This window comes from Elephas maximus, chromosome 3, assembly GCF_024166365.1.
Source record: "Elephas maximus indicus isolate mEleMax1 chromosome 3, mEleMax1 primary haplotype, whole genome shotgun sequence".
NCBI classification, from domain to species: Eukaryota; Metazoa; Chordata; class Mammalia; order Proboscidea; family Elephantidae; genus Elephas; species Elephas maximus.
This window is the reverse complement of record NC_064821.1, coordinates 86,163,938-86,180,062: the sequence shown is the minus strand read 5'-3', so window position 1 is coordinate 86,180,062 and position 16,125 is coordinate 86,163,938. Positions and strand designations below refer to the sequence as shown.

General features: G+C 44.3%; 1 protein-coding gene across 9 annotated transcripts in view; it reads right to left on the bottom strand.

Moving 5' to 3' along the window:
- Window positions 1-16,125, bottom strand: part of ST3GAL3 (ST3 beta-galactoside alpha-2,3-sialyltransferase 3) — a 283,098-nt gene that overhangs the window by 9,335 nt on the left and 257,638 nt on the right. For 6 of the 9 annotated variants that reach the window (XM_049879046.1, XM_049879045.1, XM_049879042.1 and 3 more), the window contains 2 exons: window positions 2,634-2,780; window positions 2,248-2,394 (listed from right to left, as the gene is read on the bottom strand). The exons of the other annotated variants lie outside the window; for them this stretch is intronic. In XM_049879046.1, coding sequence (XP_049735003.1) covers window positions 2,248-2,394; window positions 2,634-2,780 — 294 coding nt within the window. The remainder of the gene's footprint in view (window positions 1-2,247; window positions 2,395-2,633; window positions 2,781-16,125) is intronic. 9 annotated transcript variants of the gene reach the window in all.

Here is a 16,125-nt window from a genome sequence, read left to right as displayed (position 1 = left end):
GTTTGCTTTAGCTATTAGATGATCAAGAGCAAGTTTCAGAGTCTCTTACGACATCCATTTTGGTCTTTTCTTTCTTGTCTTTTTAATGACCTCTTGCTTTCTTCATGTATCTTGCCCTTAATGTCATTCTACAACTTATCTGGTCTTCAGTCATTAGTGTTCAGTGTGTCAAATCTATTCTTAAGATGGTCTTTAAATTCAGGTGGGATATGCTTTAGGTGGTACTTTGGCTCTTGTGGACTTGTTCTAATTTTCTTCAGCTTTAACTTGAACTTGCATATGAGCAATTGGTCATCTGCTCCGCAGTCGGCCCCGGCCTTGTTCTGACTGATATTGCGTTTTTCCATTGTCTTTTTCCACAGATGTAGTCAATTTGATTCCTGTGTATTCTATCTGGCAAGGTCCATGTGTATTGTTACCATTCATATTGCTGAAAGGAATATGCAATGGACCAAAGATAAATGTGAACGGAAGCCATCAGGCAGATAAAAGCTGTGAGAACAGTTTGGGATGAGCAGCTGGTAGGGGACAAAGAGGCAAGAAGAGAAATGAAGAGAGGCAGAGATGGAAAGACCAATAGAGTCATGGTAACAATGAGGCTGGAGCCACTGCTGAAGGGGACAAGACAGTCCTAGAGCTGTCCTGGACACAGAGTGAGCTTCCAACTCCAGAATCCAATTCTAAGCAATAGCATGCCCAGCTGTCAGGCTGTTTCTGGTTTCCTATGAGATTTTCAACTCCTTTATCTATTCTTAAAATAACTCCCAATTACTTGAGGCAGCCTGAATGAACCAAATAGCCTAATACAATACAGATGGTAATTGAGACCATGGATCTGGATGGAAATCTCGTGGAGAACATGTGAGTGAGAACAGGAGATTGTCTAGGATGCTGATTTTTAAGGTGTGGATGGAAAAAGAGAACACTGAAAAAGAGATTGAAAGAGAATGGCAAGTGAAGTAGGAGGAAAACTAGAAATCGGTGACTCAAAGTCTAACCAGGGAAGAGTTTCAAAGAGGAAGAGTGGTCAGCATAAAAAGTTTCTGAGAGATCAAGAAAGATGAGACTGAATGTGTCCACTGGATTTGGCAGCCATGAGCTAAGTCACTGATGACCTTGGTGGGAGTTGTATCAGGAGAGTGGAGATGGGGGGAGCCAGGCAGCAAGAGGCACAGGGCTAAGTGGGAGTGAAGAGTGTCAAGAGGATAATCCAGCAGGAGGTGGACAGTTCCCACCGATGGTATCAGTCTTCTCACTGGAGAGGTGGAAGACAGGTTGGGAGCTTGAGCAGAGTGTAAAGCTCTGGAACAATGGTACTGGGGGGAGAGGAGAAGGGCATGGAAAAAGATGGATGAGCAGGAAGGAGGACTCAGCTGAGTAAGAACTCCTGAATTTTTAGAAATATGAACCTGCACAGATGTGAGATTTCCTATAACAACCCTCAGCCACCCAGATGCAGGAGTAGAGAAGCCACTCAAAGTACTGGTCCAAAGTTTCCAGTTTTCAGGCTGGGCTCCATGGAAGGAGAGTAGTAGAAGCTAAGGTATGGCAAGAGAGGTTCAGATTTTCAATGTGGGATCTTGGAAAAATGCCAGGAGAGGCTGACAGACAGGCTGGGAGAACTCTAATGCTTCTCACATTTTAATGTACCTATACATCTGAAATAACCGGGAAGCAATGCTGAGTGATAAAGAGCTTCAGTGCATGGCCCTGGGGAAAGGTGCTAGAGGTACAGGGAGGGGGGCTGTTCTAGGACCGAGAGGCAAGGAAGGAGTAAGGAAGGGACAAAGGGGGCAAGGAAGTCCTCTGGGGGAAGGCAGGGATTGCAGGGGAGAGGATGACTTTGAGCTGGTGCCAAAGATCAGAGTATGGTGTCTAGGGAATGCAGCATGAAGGAGGGGGGGTGCAGGAACACGGGCAGGCAGGGTCCCATGAAGGGAGAGTTCAGAGAGAAGGCCGAGGATGAGGGCATTAAGTTCAATGGGAGGCTGGGGATAGAGAGGCACTGAGGATGGATGTCTTTGCCTCTGCTTGGTGGTCAGAGGCTTAAATGGACGTCCAGTGTCTCAACTGAGTCGTGGGGTGGGGGTGGGTGAGGCAGGGCCTTCCTGGGCACTCTGGGCAGCCACAACAGCCCTGGGTCATCCCTTTATCATTCATTTGTGCACATGCAGTCAGGGCCCGTCCTCTGTGTGGGAAGTGCCACCCCTAGACCCAGCCCAGAGAGTGACCCCGCCGGCCCGGTACCTCTTTGATGGCTGCCATGCGCACGGTCTCATAGTAGTGTAGGGGTGCATTGGGCGTGCTCATGTCGTAGCCAAAGCCCGCAACTGCCACTTCATCACAGCCGTGTAGTGCCATGGTCACTGCCACACTGCCAAGTGTTGGGATGTTCTGGAGGAGGGCAGCAGGGGTGGGGGCGTAGGGTTCAGCTGAAGGGTTGGGTCAGGCCAAGACCCTCAGCTAAGGTCTCCAGAGCTGAGCTCTGTTCCTATCCTAAGGACTGAACTCCATTCCTCAAAAACCACCTCCCTGAAGCACTGTCACTGCTCCCCCACCACCCTCCCTTTCTTCCCAAGGCACCTCTGCTCCAGTTTCCCTCCTTTTCTCTCCCAGGGGCCCAACTATCTCACCCCCCGGCCCATGAGGCCGTTGTTGAAGGGCAGTCCGATGAGGGTGAAGGCTGCCTCTTGGATGAAATAGGGGTTGAGGATGCGAATCTCAGGGGGTTCCTTGGGCACTCGAGTGGCCACAGATTTCCAGAAGCCATCTGATGCACTCTGTGGACATAGCATAAGTAGGCATGAGCTGGGCACACAGCTTGTCAAGTGACTGGATGAGTGGTAGGGACTCAGAGCATGTACAGGTATATGGGAAATGGGGGGTATGAGGTATAAACATAATCACTGTAGGGAGGACTTGGGTGTGTGGTGGGGACATGGCATGTGTGACAGAGACAAGGACATGTGATGGGGAATAGTGAGCATGTGGTGGGGCCACTGTGCATACTGGGGAATACAAAGTGAACTGCAGGGCCTGGGCACAGGGTATGGAATATTGTGGGTGTGCTGCTCTGGCCTGAGAGGGTTCGTGGCCAACAGGAAGACCCAATGCTCAATGTCCCACCTCCCCATTCCCAGCAGCTAAGGCGCCCACGAGGAGCCTGCCCTCTCTCTCCTATCTGCTCTGCTGTGTTCTTCTTTCCTTTATACTGTCTTTCCTGGCTCTCTCAGTCTACTGTTTTAAAGTCAACCTGAAAAATAAAGACAGAATATAAGCTAGGATAGTACAGCAGGACAATACTCAAATCCCAGTTCTGCCATGAACTGGAGTTGGGTGACTCTGGTAAGTGACAAGCTGTCTGAGACTCAGGTTCTCTAATTTTAAAATAAAATCATTCTTCCCTTACTGATCTCAGCCAGTGTGCTGGGAAGGCATCACCTCTGAAACCTGACATCTCAGGGGTCACAGCTTCCTCTCCTTCCACCTCTCTCTCTCTTGCGCAACCACACAGAGACCTCTAGTCCCCCAGCCCTGCCTCTCCATTCAGTATATGATCCCTTCCTAGTCTAGCCCCTGTGGTACATCACGTCAGTCAACTACTCTCTTGTGAGCTTCCTCAACATTCTGCTCCTGACCTTCTATTGCCCTAGCCCAGAAAAACTTTAAAAATTCCCCCCTCTCTTTTTTTTTTAAAGAAAAAGTGCACTTTAGATGAAGGTTTACAGAACAAACTAGTTTCTCATTAAACAGTTAGTACACATACTGTTTTATGACATTGGTTTATAACCCCATGACATGTCAACACTCTCCCTTCTCGACCTCGGGTTCCCTATTACCAGCTTTCCTATCCCCTCCTGCCTTCTAGTCCTTGTCCTAGGGCTGGTGTGCCCCGTAAGTCTTGTTTTCTTTTATGAACCTGTCTAATCTTTGGATGAAGGGTGAACCTCGGAAGTGACTTCATTACTGAGTTAAAAGGGCGTCCAGAGGCCATACGCTCGGGGTTTCTCCAGGTTCTGTCAGGCCAGTAAGTCTGGTATTTTTATGGTGAGTTAGAATTTTGTTCTACATTTTTCTCCAGAAACCCTAAACTTTAGATGAACCCATCTATCCACATTTTTCACCCTTAAAACTGGGTTCTGGGCACTGCTGAAGAAAGTCACAAACTAATTCTGCAGACTGGAAGCATCACCGAACCATGGGTGCCAACCTAATTATTATTTTCAGTGAGTTTGTTATTTGTCTAGAAAACCTAAAAGAATCGAAACTTAGAGTAGGTAAAATAGTTTAGTAACAGCACCTGTACACCAAAAGGAAACAATCACCAGATATAATACAAAAGAAACCCCATCTGTAATCCTAACAAAAAACATCAAACACTGAGCAATAAACTTAAATATGTGAAACCTATAGGAAGAAAAGGAGCCCTGGTGGTGCTGTGGTTAAGTGCTTGGCTGCTAACTGGAAGGTAGGCGATTTGAACCCGCTAGCAGCTCCGTGGGAGAAAAATGTGGCAATCTGCTTCCACAAAGATTTACAGCCTAGGAAACCCTGTGGGCAGTTCTACTCTATCCTTTAGGGTTGGATTCGACTTGATGGCAATGGGTTTGGTTTTTTGGTTTTTGATAGTAAGAAAATGACAATCTTTTATTGAGAGGTAAAAAGACAACTTCAAAATAAAATGGAGAGACAAAAAATTCCTGGATGGGAAGTCTGAATATTAAAACAATGCCAATTCCTTTCAGATTAATTTATAAGATTAACATAATTCTTTAGAAAAATCCCAGTAGAATTTTTAAAACTTATCAGAAGGATTCTCAAAACTCATCCAAAAGACTTTACAGGTAAAAATAGTCCCCCAAATTTAAAAGTTAGTTATTAAAATATACTTTGAAGGTACAGTTATTAAAAGAGCAATACATGTATATGAATAAACATAAAGATCAATGACACAGGATAGCCCAGAAGCAGGTTATGATAAAGAAAGTCTCATGAAACAGTGGGAACAAGATACATTCCTCAGTAAGTGATATCTGAAAACTTGCCACTTGGAAAAAAGATTCATTATTTCCTCTATGCTGTTGAATACACCACGGTATCTCATTGTAGTTTTTGATTTGCATTTCCCTAATGACAAGTGTTAAAAAGCAAAGATGTCGCTTTGAGGACTTTGGTGTGCCTGACCCAAGCCATGGTATTTTCAATTGCCACATATGCATGCGAGCTGGATAATGAATATTGAATATACCACGGATTGCCAAAAGAACAAACAAATCTGTCTTGAAAGAAGTACAGCTAGAATGCTCCTCAGAGGTGAGGATGGCAAGACTTTGTCTCATGTACTTTGGACATGTTATCAGGAGGGACCAGTCCCTGGAGAAGGACATCATGCCTGGTAAAGTAGTTGTTTGTTGTTGTTAGGTGCCATCAAGTCAGTTCTGACTCATAGCGACCCTATGTACCACAGAATCAAACACTACCTGGTCCTGCACCATGCTCACAATCATTGTTATGCTTGAGCCCATTGTTGGAGCCACTGTGTCAATCCATCTCATTGAGAGTTTTTCTGTTTTCCGCTGACCCTGTACTTTACCAAGCATGATGTCCTTCTCCAGGGGCTGATTCCTCCTGACAACATGTCCAAAGTATGTAAGATGCAGTCTCGCCATCCTTGCTTCTAAGGAGCATTCTGGTTGTACTTCTTCCAAGACAGATTTGTTCATTCTTTTGGCAGTCCATGATATATTCAGTATTCTTCACCAATACCACAATTCAAAGGCATCAATTCTTCTTTGGTCTTCCTAATTCACTGTCCAGCTTTCACGTGCATATGATGAGACTGAAAATACTACAGCTTGGGTCAGGCGCACCTTAGTCTTCAAGGTGACATCTTTGCTTTTCAACACTTTAAAGACGTCCTTTGCAGCAGATTTGCCCAATGCAGTGCATCTTTTGATTTCTTGCCTGCTACTTCCATGGGTGTTGATTGCGGATCCAAGCAAAATGAAATCCTTGACAACTTCAGTCTTTTCTCCATTTATCATGATGTTGCTTATTGGTCCAGTCATAAGGATTTTTGTTTTCTTTATGTTGAAGTGTAATCCATACTGAAGGCTATGCTCTTTGATCTTCATCAGTAAGTGCTTCAAGTCCTCCTCACTTTCAGCAAGCAAGGTTGTCAATCCTGATGCCACATTCTTCTTCATATAGTCCAGCTTCTCAGATTATTTGCTCAGCATACAGATTGAATAGGTATGGTAAAAGGATACAACCCTGACGCACACCTTTCCTGACTTTAAACCAATCAGTATCCCCTTGTTCTGTCCAAACAACTGCCTCTTGATCTATGTACAGGTTCCTCATGAGCACAATTAAGTGTTCTGGAATTCCCATTCTTTGCAATATTATCCATAATTTGTTATGATCCACACAGTCAAATGCCTTTGCATAGTCAATAAAACACAGGTAAACATCCAGCTGGTATTCTCTGATTTCAGCCAGGATCCATCTGACATCAGCAATGATATCCCTGGTTACACGTCCTCTTCTGAATCTGGCCTGAATTTCTGGCAGTCCCTTGTTGATATACTGCTGCAGCTGCTTTTGAATGATCTTCAGCAAAACTTTACTTGCATGTGATATTCATGGTATTGTTCTATAATTTCTGCATTTGGTTGGATCACCTTTCTTGGAAATAGGCATAAATATGGATCTCTTCCAGTTGGTTGGCCAGGTAGCTGTCTTCCAAATTTCTTGGCATAGACGAGTGAGCACTTGCAACACTGCATCCGTTTGTTGAAACATCTCAGTTGATATTCTGTTAATTCCTGGAGCCTGGCTTTTTGCCAATGACCTCAGCACAAATTGGACTTCTTCCTTCAGTACCATCAGTTCCTGATCATATGCTACCTCTTGAAATAGTTGAACGTCGACTAATTTTTTTTGGTATAATGACTCTGTGTATTCCCTCCATCTTCTTTTGATGGTTCCTGCGTCATTTAATATTTTCCTCATAGAATCCTTCACTATTGCAACTCAAGATTTGTTCTTCCCTTTTGGTTTTCTATCTCTAGCTATCTGCGCATGTCATTATAATACTTTGTCTTCTCAAGCCTCCCTTTGAAATCTTCTGTTCAGTTCTTTCACTTCATCGTTTCTTCCTTTTGCTTTAGCTGCTCGACGTTTGAGAGCAACTTTCAGAGTCTCCTCCGACATCCATCTTGGCCTTTTCTTTCTTTCCTGTCTTTTCAATGACCTCTTGCTTTCTTCATGGATGATGTCCTTGATGTCATTCCACAACTTGTCTGGTCTTCAGTCATTAGTTTTCAGCTGGTCGAATCTATTCTTGAGATGGTCTCCAAATTCAGGTGGGATATACTCAAGGTCATATTTTGGCTCTCATGGACTTGCTCTGATTTTCTTCAGTTTCAGCTTGAACTTGCATATGAGCAATTGATGATCTGTTTCACAGCTGGCCCCTGGCCTTGTTCTGACTGATGATATTGAGCTTTTCCATTGTCCCTTTCCACAGATGTAGTCGATTTGATTCCTGTGTATTCTATCTGGCGAGGTCCATGTGTATAAAAAAAAAGTGTATAGTCACCATTTATGTTGGTGAAAAAATGTTTTTGCAATGAAGAAGTTGTTGGTCTTACTAAATTCTATCAGTCGATCTCTGGCATTGTTTCTATCACCAAGGCCATATTTTCCAACTACCGATCCTTCTCCTTTGTTTCCAACTTTTGCATTCCAATTGCCAGTAATTATCAATGCATCCTGATTGCATGTTCGATCAATTTCAGGCTGCAGAAGCTGATAAAAATCTTCAATTTCTTCATCTTTGGCCCCAGTGGCTGGTGCGTAAATTTGAATAACAGTCGTATTAACTGGTCTTCCTTGTAGGCATATGAATATTATCCTATCACTGATAGCATTGTACTTCAAGATAGATCTTGAAATGTTCTTTTTGATGATGAATGCAACACCATTCCTCTTCAAGTTGTCATTGCCAACATTGTAGTCTATACGATTATCTCATTCAAAATGGCCAATACCAGTCCATTTCAGCTCACTAATCCCTAGGATATCAATGTTTATGCGTTCCATTTCACTTTCGACAATTCCCAATTTTCCTAGATTCATACTTTGTATATTCCAGGTTCCAATTATCAATGGATGTTTTCAGCTGTTTCTTCTCATTTTGAGTCATGCCACATCAGCAAATGAAGGTCCTGAAGGATTGACTCCATCCACGTCATTAAGGTTGACTCTACTTTGAGGAGGCAGCTCTTCCCCAGTTGTCTTTTGAGGGCCTTCCAACCTGGGGGGCTCATCTTCTGGTACTATATCAGACAATGTTCCATAGCTATTGATAACATGTTCACTGGCTGATTCCTTTCAGAAGTAGACTGCAGGGTCCATCTTCCTAGTCTGTCTTAGTCTGGAAGCTCAGCTGAAACCTGTCTTTCATGGATGACCCTGCTGGTATCTGAATACTGGTGGTATAGCTTCCAGCATCACAGCAACATGCAAGCCCCCACAGTACGACAAGCTAACAGACACATGGGGGTGGTAAAGTAGAGGGTCAGAGAAAAAGCGGAAGACCCTCAATGAGATGGATTGACACAATGGCTGGAACAATGGGCTCAAACATAGCAAGGATTGTGAGGATGGCACAGGACTGGGCAGGGTTTAGTTCTGTTGTATATAGGGTTGCTATGAGTTGGACCTGACTCAACGGCACCTAACAATGACATTTCCTCTCCTCACACCATACCCCAAATAACTAAGTGTTAAAAAAAGAAAAAAAGATATATATTTATTATTGAATGTTCTAAACATTAATGCAGTGGAAGAAATAAAAAGATAAGTAGATTTTGAGTTAGTAAGATATTTTAAATTGCTTTGGGACATCAAAAATATAATAAGCAAAATTAAGAGCAAAACAAAAAATGTGGAAAATTTTGTCACAAATAATAAGAAATGTATATTTATAAAAACTCAAGAAAAATCAGCATAAAACTGCATAAAATGGGTAAAAACATAAAAAAGCTTATTAAGCATGAAAAATGTCCAGTCCCAATAGTGACAAAGAAATGCAAATTAAAACAACAATGAAATAATATTTTTATCTACTAAAACATACATGTGTATATGTGCATGTGTGTGTATCTCAATGTGGTAGTATGCTGGTGGTATGTTGTTATGGGAGTAAAAGACAATTTACATTGGGAAAACATTTTTAGGAACCATCTATCTGATACAGTCTAATATCCAAAATATATTAAAAAAAACTTATACAACTTAACAACAAAAAGAAAGTCCAACCAAAAAATGGGCAAAGGACTTGAACAGGCATTTCCACCAAAGAGAATCTTCAAAATGGCCAACAAGCATATGAAAAGATGCTCAATGTCATTAGTCATTGGAAAGGTGCAAATCAAAACCACAATAAGGTACCACCTTACCCGTATTAGAATAGCAATGATCAAAAAACAAAACAAAAAAACGGAATACAACAGGTGTTGTGCAGGTTGTGGAGAAACTACTGGGACCCTCAAAAAGTTGAATGTGTAATTACTATATGACCCAGCAATTCCAATCCTAAAATAAATACCCAGAAGAAGTGAAGGTAGGAATGCAAACAAAAGCCTGTACATCAATGTTCACTGCAGTACTTTTAACAATAGCCAAAAGGTGGTAACGAACCAAATACCCATCAACAGATGGATAAACAAAATGTGGTATATACATACAAAGGAATATTACTCAGTCATAAAGAGAAATGAAGTCCTGATAGATGCTACAACATGAATGAACCTTGAAAACATTATGCTGAGTGAAATAAGTCAGTCACAAAATGCCAAATACTGTATGATCTCACATATATGAAAGAAGCAAATATATAGAAACCAAAGACTATTAGTAGTTACCATGGGTGGGAGTGAGGGGAAAAGAGAGAGTTTTTGCTTAGGGGGCACTGAGTTTTATGTTAATGGTGGTAGAATTATTTGGAAAAGGATAGCAGTAATCGTTGTACAACATGAAGAATATAGCTAATATCATGAATTACACATGTAGAAATTGTTGAATTGGTGAATGTTTTGTTGTGTATGCTTTCACCAAACACACACACACAAAGCCTCAAAGCCGTTTATACCTTATGACCCCAAAATTTCTCTTCTAAAAGTAATCAGAATGGTGAAGACCTTTGTAAAAAGCTGTTTATTGCAGCGTTATTTAAAAGAATGAAAAACCAGGGGAAAAAATACAAGTTTACAATAGAGGTTTGGTTAAATGATACATGCATATAACAGAATGTCATGAAGACCTCAAAATTATGTTTTTGAAGCCTTTTGTCACATGGATGTACCATAACTTAACCAATCCCTGTGTTGCTGGACATCTACGTTGTTTCTAGTTTCCCCAGTCCTACTGCTCCTCCAGTGTCCCCTTGTCCGTCACTGTCCATCCAACACTCCAAACCGGAAACTTGGGACTTGACTTTGTATTCGTCTCCATCTCTTCAGCCCTTCCCGTCCTACTGGTCATCTAGTTCTTCTGGTTCCATCTTCTTAGTATCCCACAGATCCATCTCTTCCTCCCAAACTCACTGCTACCACCTCAAGCTCAGGTCTCACCTTTCATAGGGGTATCATAATGACTGGCCATCTGCGCCATCTGTCTTATTGATGGCTAAACCCTCTGAAGTCCCGTTCAGTGACTATAACATGATACACGGTACCTGTTGAATTCCATTTATCCAACAAACATGTAATGAATGCCTAGAATGGGCTGCCTCTCCTCCCAAACCATTTTCCTCCCAATGCCAGAATGATCTTTCTATAAACAAATCAGATCACGTTACCACAGACTACAGAATATCCAAGCTTTTTAGCCAGTATGTAAGGCTTGTCTGCCTTTCCAGTTTCAATTTCAGCTCCATCTGAAGATCCCCACTTGCTCATTCCTCGGTGCTTTTGCTAATGCTGCTCCTTCTGTCTTAAACATCTTTCCCACCTCTATCCACCTGATAAACACCTATTCATTTTTTAAGACTCAACATCTCCTCCTCCCTCGTGACTTCCCTGGCCTCCTTCATCCCAAGGTAGAACTGACCTCTAGCTTTTGGAAGGTGATAAAATATAGAGTTAGGATCCTGGGCCTGGGATTCAACCTCAGCTTTGGTCACTTGCTGTGGTATCCCTGGGCAAGTAACTTAGTTTCCTTACAGGTAAAACAGGGATAGTAATAGTATTTATCTTATGGGCTGTTGTGAGAACTAAATGAGAACTTGTTGACCATTCTTAGTATTCCATAAATGTCAGCCATTATTATTATGACATTAGCAGTGTGTTGTGATGCTTCGTCCCATAGTGCAGGGGTTCATATCTGATTCATCTCTGTAGCCCAGGGCCCAGCACAACACTGGGCAGCGAGTGGGCACCAGTGAGTGTTGACCACAGGAGACATGAAACCTGCCCAAGCCTCCTGCATTGCCCTCAGCAGCAGCAGACAGCTCCCCACGGCCAGCCAGTACCTTCAGCTCCCCCTTCAATGGACTGTCTCTGCTTCAGCCACTTCCTCCCTGTGTCTACCCACCTCTTTGGTAACATCTTTTCCTCTTGCAAATTCTATCTGTCCTTCAAGGCTCAGCTCAAAGGCTAGCCCTTGGGGTCAACTTCTCTGAGTCTTAGCCTCGGATAGGCTAAAGAGCAGAGCCTAGTTTTTCTTCTTCCTGCTGAATCTCTCTCTCTAGGAGAGGGAAGTATATGCATGTAAGGCAGGTAAGTGTAGGGATAGTAGGACTCAGCAGGACAGGTAAGGGTGGAGAAATGGCCAAGACCTTACACAGAACTGGGGTGGGCAGATGTAGCCTGAAAGGAGTGGTGGGTGTCAACTTGTGCCAAGCACAGCATACCCCCTGTCCCTTCTCCAGAGCCCAGCAGGCCCCAACCGCTCCTGCCCATGCCTGCCCCACGCACACCTAAAAAGGAGGGAGAAGGCACAGCAGCTGATCAGGAGGGGCTGGGAGAACCAGGAATGGGCATAGCTGGGGGTGTGTGCTAGGCTCCAGGCTAGTTTTCATGAAATTACTTTATTTACATCTCTTCAATTCTCGCCCACTTCACAGGTACGGGATCCAAGATGAAGTAACACGCTCTAGGTCATATAGCCTGCAGTGGCTGTGCCAAGATTCAAACTCAAGTGTTCTGATTCCAAGACGGGTGTTCTTTCTGCCACACTGGTTATCACCATCACTGCTATTCCCACTTCAGGAAGCCCGTGGGGCTTGGATAGGCAAATCAGCAATAACAGAGATTCCAGTGCCCTGACTGGCTGGTAGCCTGGGGTCAAAGATGAATGAGACCTCTCTTCTGCCCTTTAGAGCTCTAAGCTGACTTAGGGCTACTTTGGTACCTTGCCTCCCATTTCTCAGAGGGACCTGAGGCTTAGAGAGGTGAGGGACTGCACATGCAGCTGGGGAGTATCTGAGCTAGGATTCAACTTCAGAGCCTGGTTCTTGCCATGACATGAGCCACTCTCCCTGAAACATTAGCTCTTGGTCTTTTCCAAGTTCTAAAAGTCCTATATTTAACCACTGCGTTAAACTGTCGGAAACTAGCTTATTATCTCAAACCCTTTTGAAAGTCTGATAAAAGCTTCAGGTGAGGGAAGGGGAAGCTTCTGCCTCTTTCCACATTTACTCCTTCCCAGGAGGTGAAACTACTAATCTGATTGCTTAGATTTGAGGACATTTAGTGTGTCATGCTTCTGGTATGAGGTGAAAAGTCTGTCTCTCTCACACACACATGCACACGCAGCTCTTTCTCTTTGACTTTCTGCTTCTATGCAGCTGTGGGTAAGTTGAGGCAGGGTCTGCCTCCTTAGAGCAGGCTTAGCATCCATCTCTCTCAGCCTCTGCTGTGTGTGCTGAGGGCACTGAAGTCCTTATTGCCTTGTGCCTGCAGCATAATGAGAGTAGTAATGTTGGACATCTGGGGGAAAGGAGTCCTGTGCTTGGGTCTCAGGCCCTAGAGATCCCTTAGAGAGAACAGGGAGCCCGCAGGGCTGCATTTATTTCCCATCTGCCCTTGTCTTGACGTAGAGCTTCCTCAGGGGCTTCAGAGGAAGGAGGAACTTAAGACCAAGAAATAATTTGGACATTTATGAGTTCCCCAACCATAAAAATATCAAGTACCAACAAAACCTCAGCCTGCATAAAAAATCTATGGCTCCTCTTCTCAGAAAAAAAGTACACAGGTACATAAACACACCACATTTTTCGTATCATTTCAGAGGGTCACAGAATCCCTGAAGTCAAGAGATTGGGCAACTTCAGATTAAGCACCTCTTGTATAGGGTGAGAAGAGATGAGAACCCCGAACAGAATCTTGAAAACACCACCACGTAAGGGGTAGATGGCACCAGAGGAGCCCATGGAGGAGACTGAGAACAAACAGTAAACAAGATAAGAGCTCCGAAAATGTGATGCAGTGAAAGATCGTAGGCTTTGGAGTCTGGAAAACCGAGGTTCGCATGCTGATGCCACCACACCTGTGTGCCCTGGGGCGTGCCACTTAATCTCTTTAAGCCTCAAATTCCTCATGCATAAAACAGCGATGACAAGACCTACCTCCCAGAGAGTTGTGAGGATGAAATGAGACGCTGTGCGTTTTATAGCATCTAGCTCAGTGTTTGGCATATAGCAAGAGCTCAATAAATCTTACCTATTATTATTATTAGTGGTGTCACAGAGGCCAAGAAAGTGAAGTGGAGGGTGTGGTCAGCAGTGTCAGATGGCACAGATAGGCCAGTACAAATAGAGAATACATCCAAAGAAAGACATTGAAATGGGGGAGCCAGCTTTCCCTCTGGTTCCATGCAGGGAGGCAGTGGGTACTGGAGGCCCTCCTGCTGCTGGGTGACACTGCTAGGCCTGGCACCAGAACCCAGCCCTATCACAGAAGGCCTCTATCTGGCATCTGGGAAGAAAGTGCCTTCCCAGCCACGCCCCCGCAATAATGTGTCCCTGCACTCTTGCAGGATTCTTTTCTGGCAGGCTCTTCCTCTGCTCTGTTGGAGAGAAGCAGTCTGCACACCAGGATGAGGGGTCTGGAGTAATTACCCATAGATCACTTTCTGCAGCTAAAAGTGAGGCAGATGTGTCCACTCCTTATGATCCGTGCTCCCAGTGTCTTAGGACAGGCCATCAATGCTCACCCGGGTCATTTTACCAGCTACCAGGTCTCCCTGCCTCCATCTTACCTTCCTTCAATTCATACACTTCCCTGAACAAACCAGATCTGGGAACTCTCAGGTTTAAAATCTGCAGAGGCTTTCCACTGTTCACTGAGACAGCCTGTCATGATAGTCAAGAGTGTAGGTCTACTGTTGAATCGTGACACCCCAACTACTAACTCTGTGCTTCCAGGCAAGTTACCCTTTTTAAATTCTCATTATCCTCATCTACACAATGGAGATAATAATACTAGTACCTACTGCATACTCTTTTGCATTACAATTAAAAGTCGGGTATATAACACATTTGGCATAAGGTCAGGTCTTATTAGTTTCTGTTATTAGTCCTCAGGATAAAGTCCAAGCTCCTTGACTTGACTTTGGCTTACAAGACCCCTCGCCATCTGTCCCCTGCCTACCTAGCTTCATTTCCAGCCCATTCCCACCACATCAATGCAGGCCCACCCCTAACATTTGTGGGCCCAAGTACAAATTTAGATTCTAAATATTTAAAGTTATAAATCAAACTATCAAACTGTTAATTAAAATGTGCTCTACTGTCCTTCCTTGTAAAATAACCTGGAAGGCCAGGCTTGAAGTCAGAATTCTCAGACTTCTGGAGATCTGTGCTGGACTGTGGTGGTGTATGGAGAGCTAGCCCCAGCCTGCCTCTCTCCTCTTCCCACCCTGGCTTCACCCTTACGGCACAAGTGTGTGGATTCCCAGCCTCACCTCCAAGCTCTGCTCAGGGTTTAGGGGTGTGCACATGGCAGATGCATTCTGCCCTCAGAAGGACAGATGTGGACTTGGAGCTGCTATGACAGGAAATTCTAGGGTCCCCAGTGCCTGGTAATGGTCTAGCAAGGAGTATGGGCCCAGGGTGGGGATATTCCCCTTGGCCCTGCAGATGGCCCATCATTCCATGTTCCCCATGGGTCTGGCTGGAAGAGGACCTGAGTGGGGCTCAGATCTAAGGACAGTACTGTACCCATGCCATGCTCCAGTTACATGGAATTTTATTTAATTATTTACTAAGTATACCTTGCTCTTTGCCAGTGCTGTGCTCTGTGCTTGAAACACTTGTCTTCCTTCTCTTCATGTGGCCAACTTCTACAAGAAGAGGCTGGAGCAGGCAGCTTGGTTAGGGTCCAGGGCTTATACAAGTGTCCTGGAGGCCCAGAAATGGGGTGGCTGGGTCTTCACGACCAGGGCAGCAAGTGTTCCCTTGTGCTCAGGCCCTGTTGCCCTCCCTAGCATATTTATTCCTGGGTCCTATGGCCGGGCATTCTGCTCTTGGCCAGCCCATGCACAGTGCGCAGGCAACGGTGGCCTTGCTGTAGCTCAGTTCTACAGGTGACCGTGATCCTCAGTGAGCACATTGTGCCAAGTGTCATCATGCACACTGCCTTGTAACAGCGTAATAGGTAGCCATGCGGGTAAGTCTTTGTTATCCCCATTTCACAGAAGAGGAAAGTGAAACTCAAAGATGTGGGCCGTGGCAGAGGAAGGGGCTGATTTCAGTTCCTGATACTGAATCTAGTGCTATTTCCATGGGACCTTACCCACACCAAAGGAACAAGGGAGAGAGCAGTTGTGGTGGCTGATCCACATGCCCGTAACCTCTGCAGGACCATCGTACTGTGGCTTCACAGTCTGTCAAGCAGGTGAACCATAACTGACATACTAAACATCTTAGATCATATTTGGGTTCGGCCATTATAAGTGACACTATAATGAAAATCCTTATGTGTGCAGAATTATGGCTTTCCCTACTTTGGGTGATGGCTCTTGGTAACAAGTGCCATTTCCTTTTCAAAAAGCTTGTCTCCATTTACACTCCGACCAGTAGCCTGCGAGAGCACCTATGTCCCTACACTCCCGCCA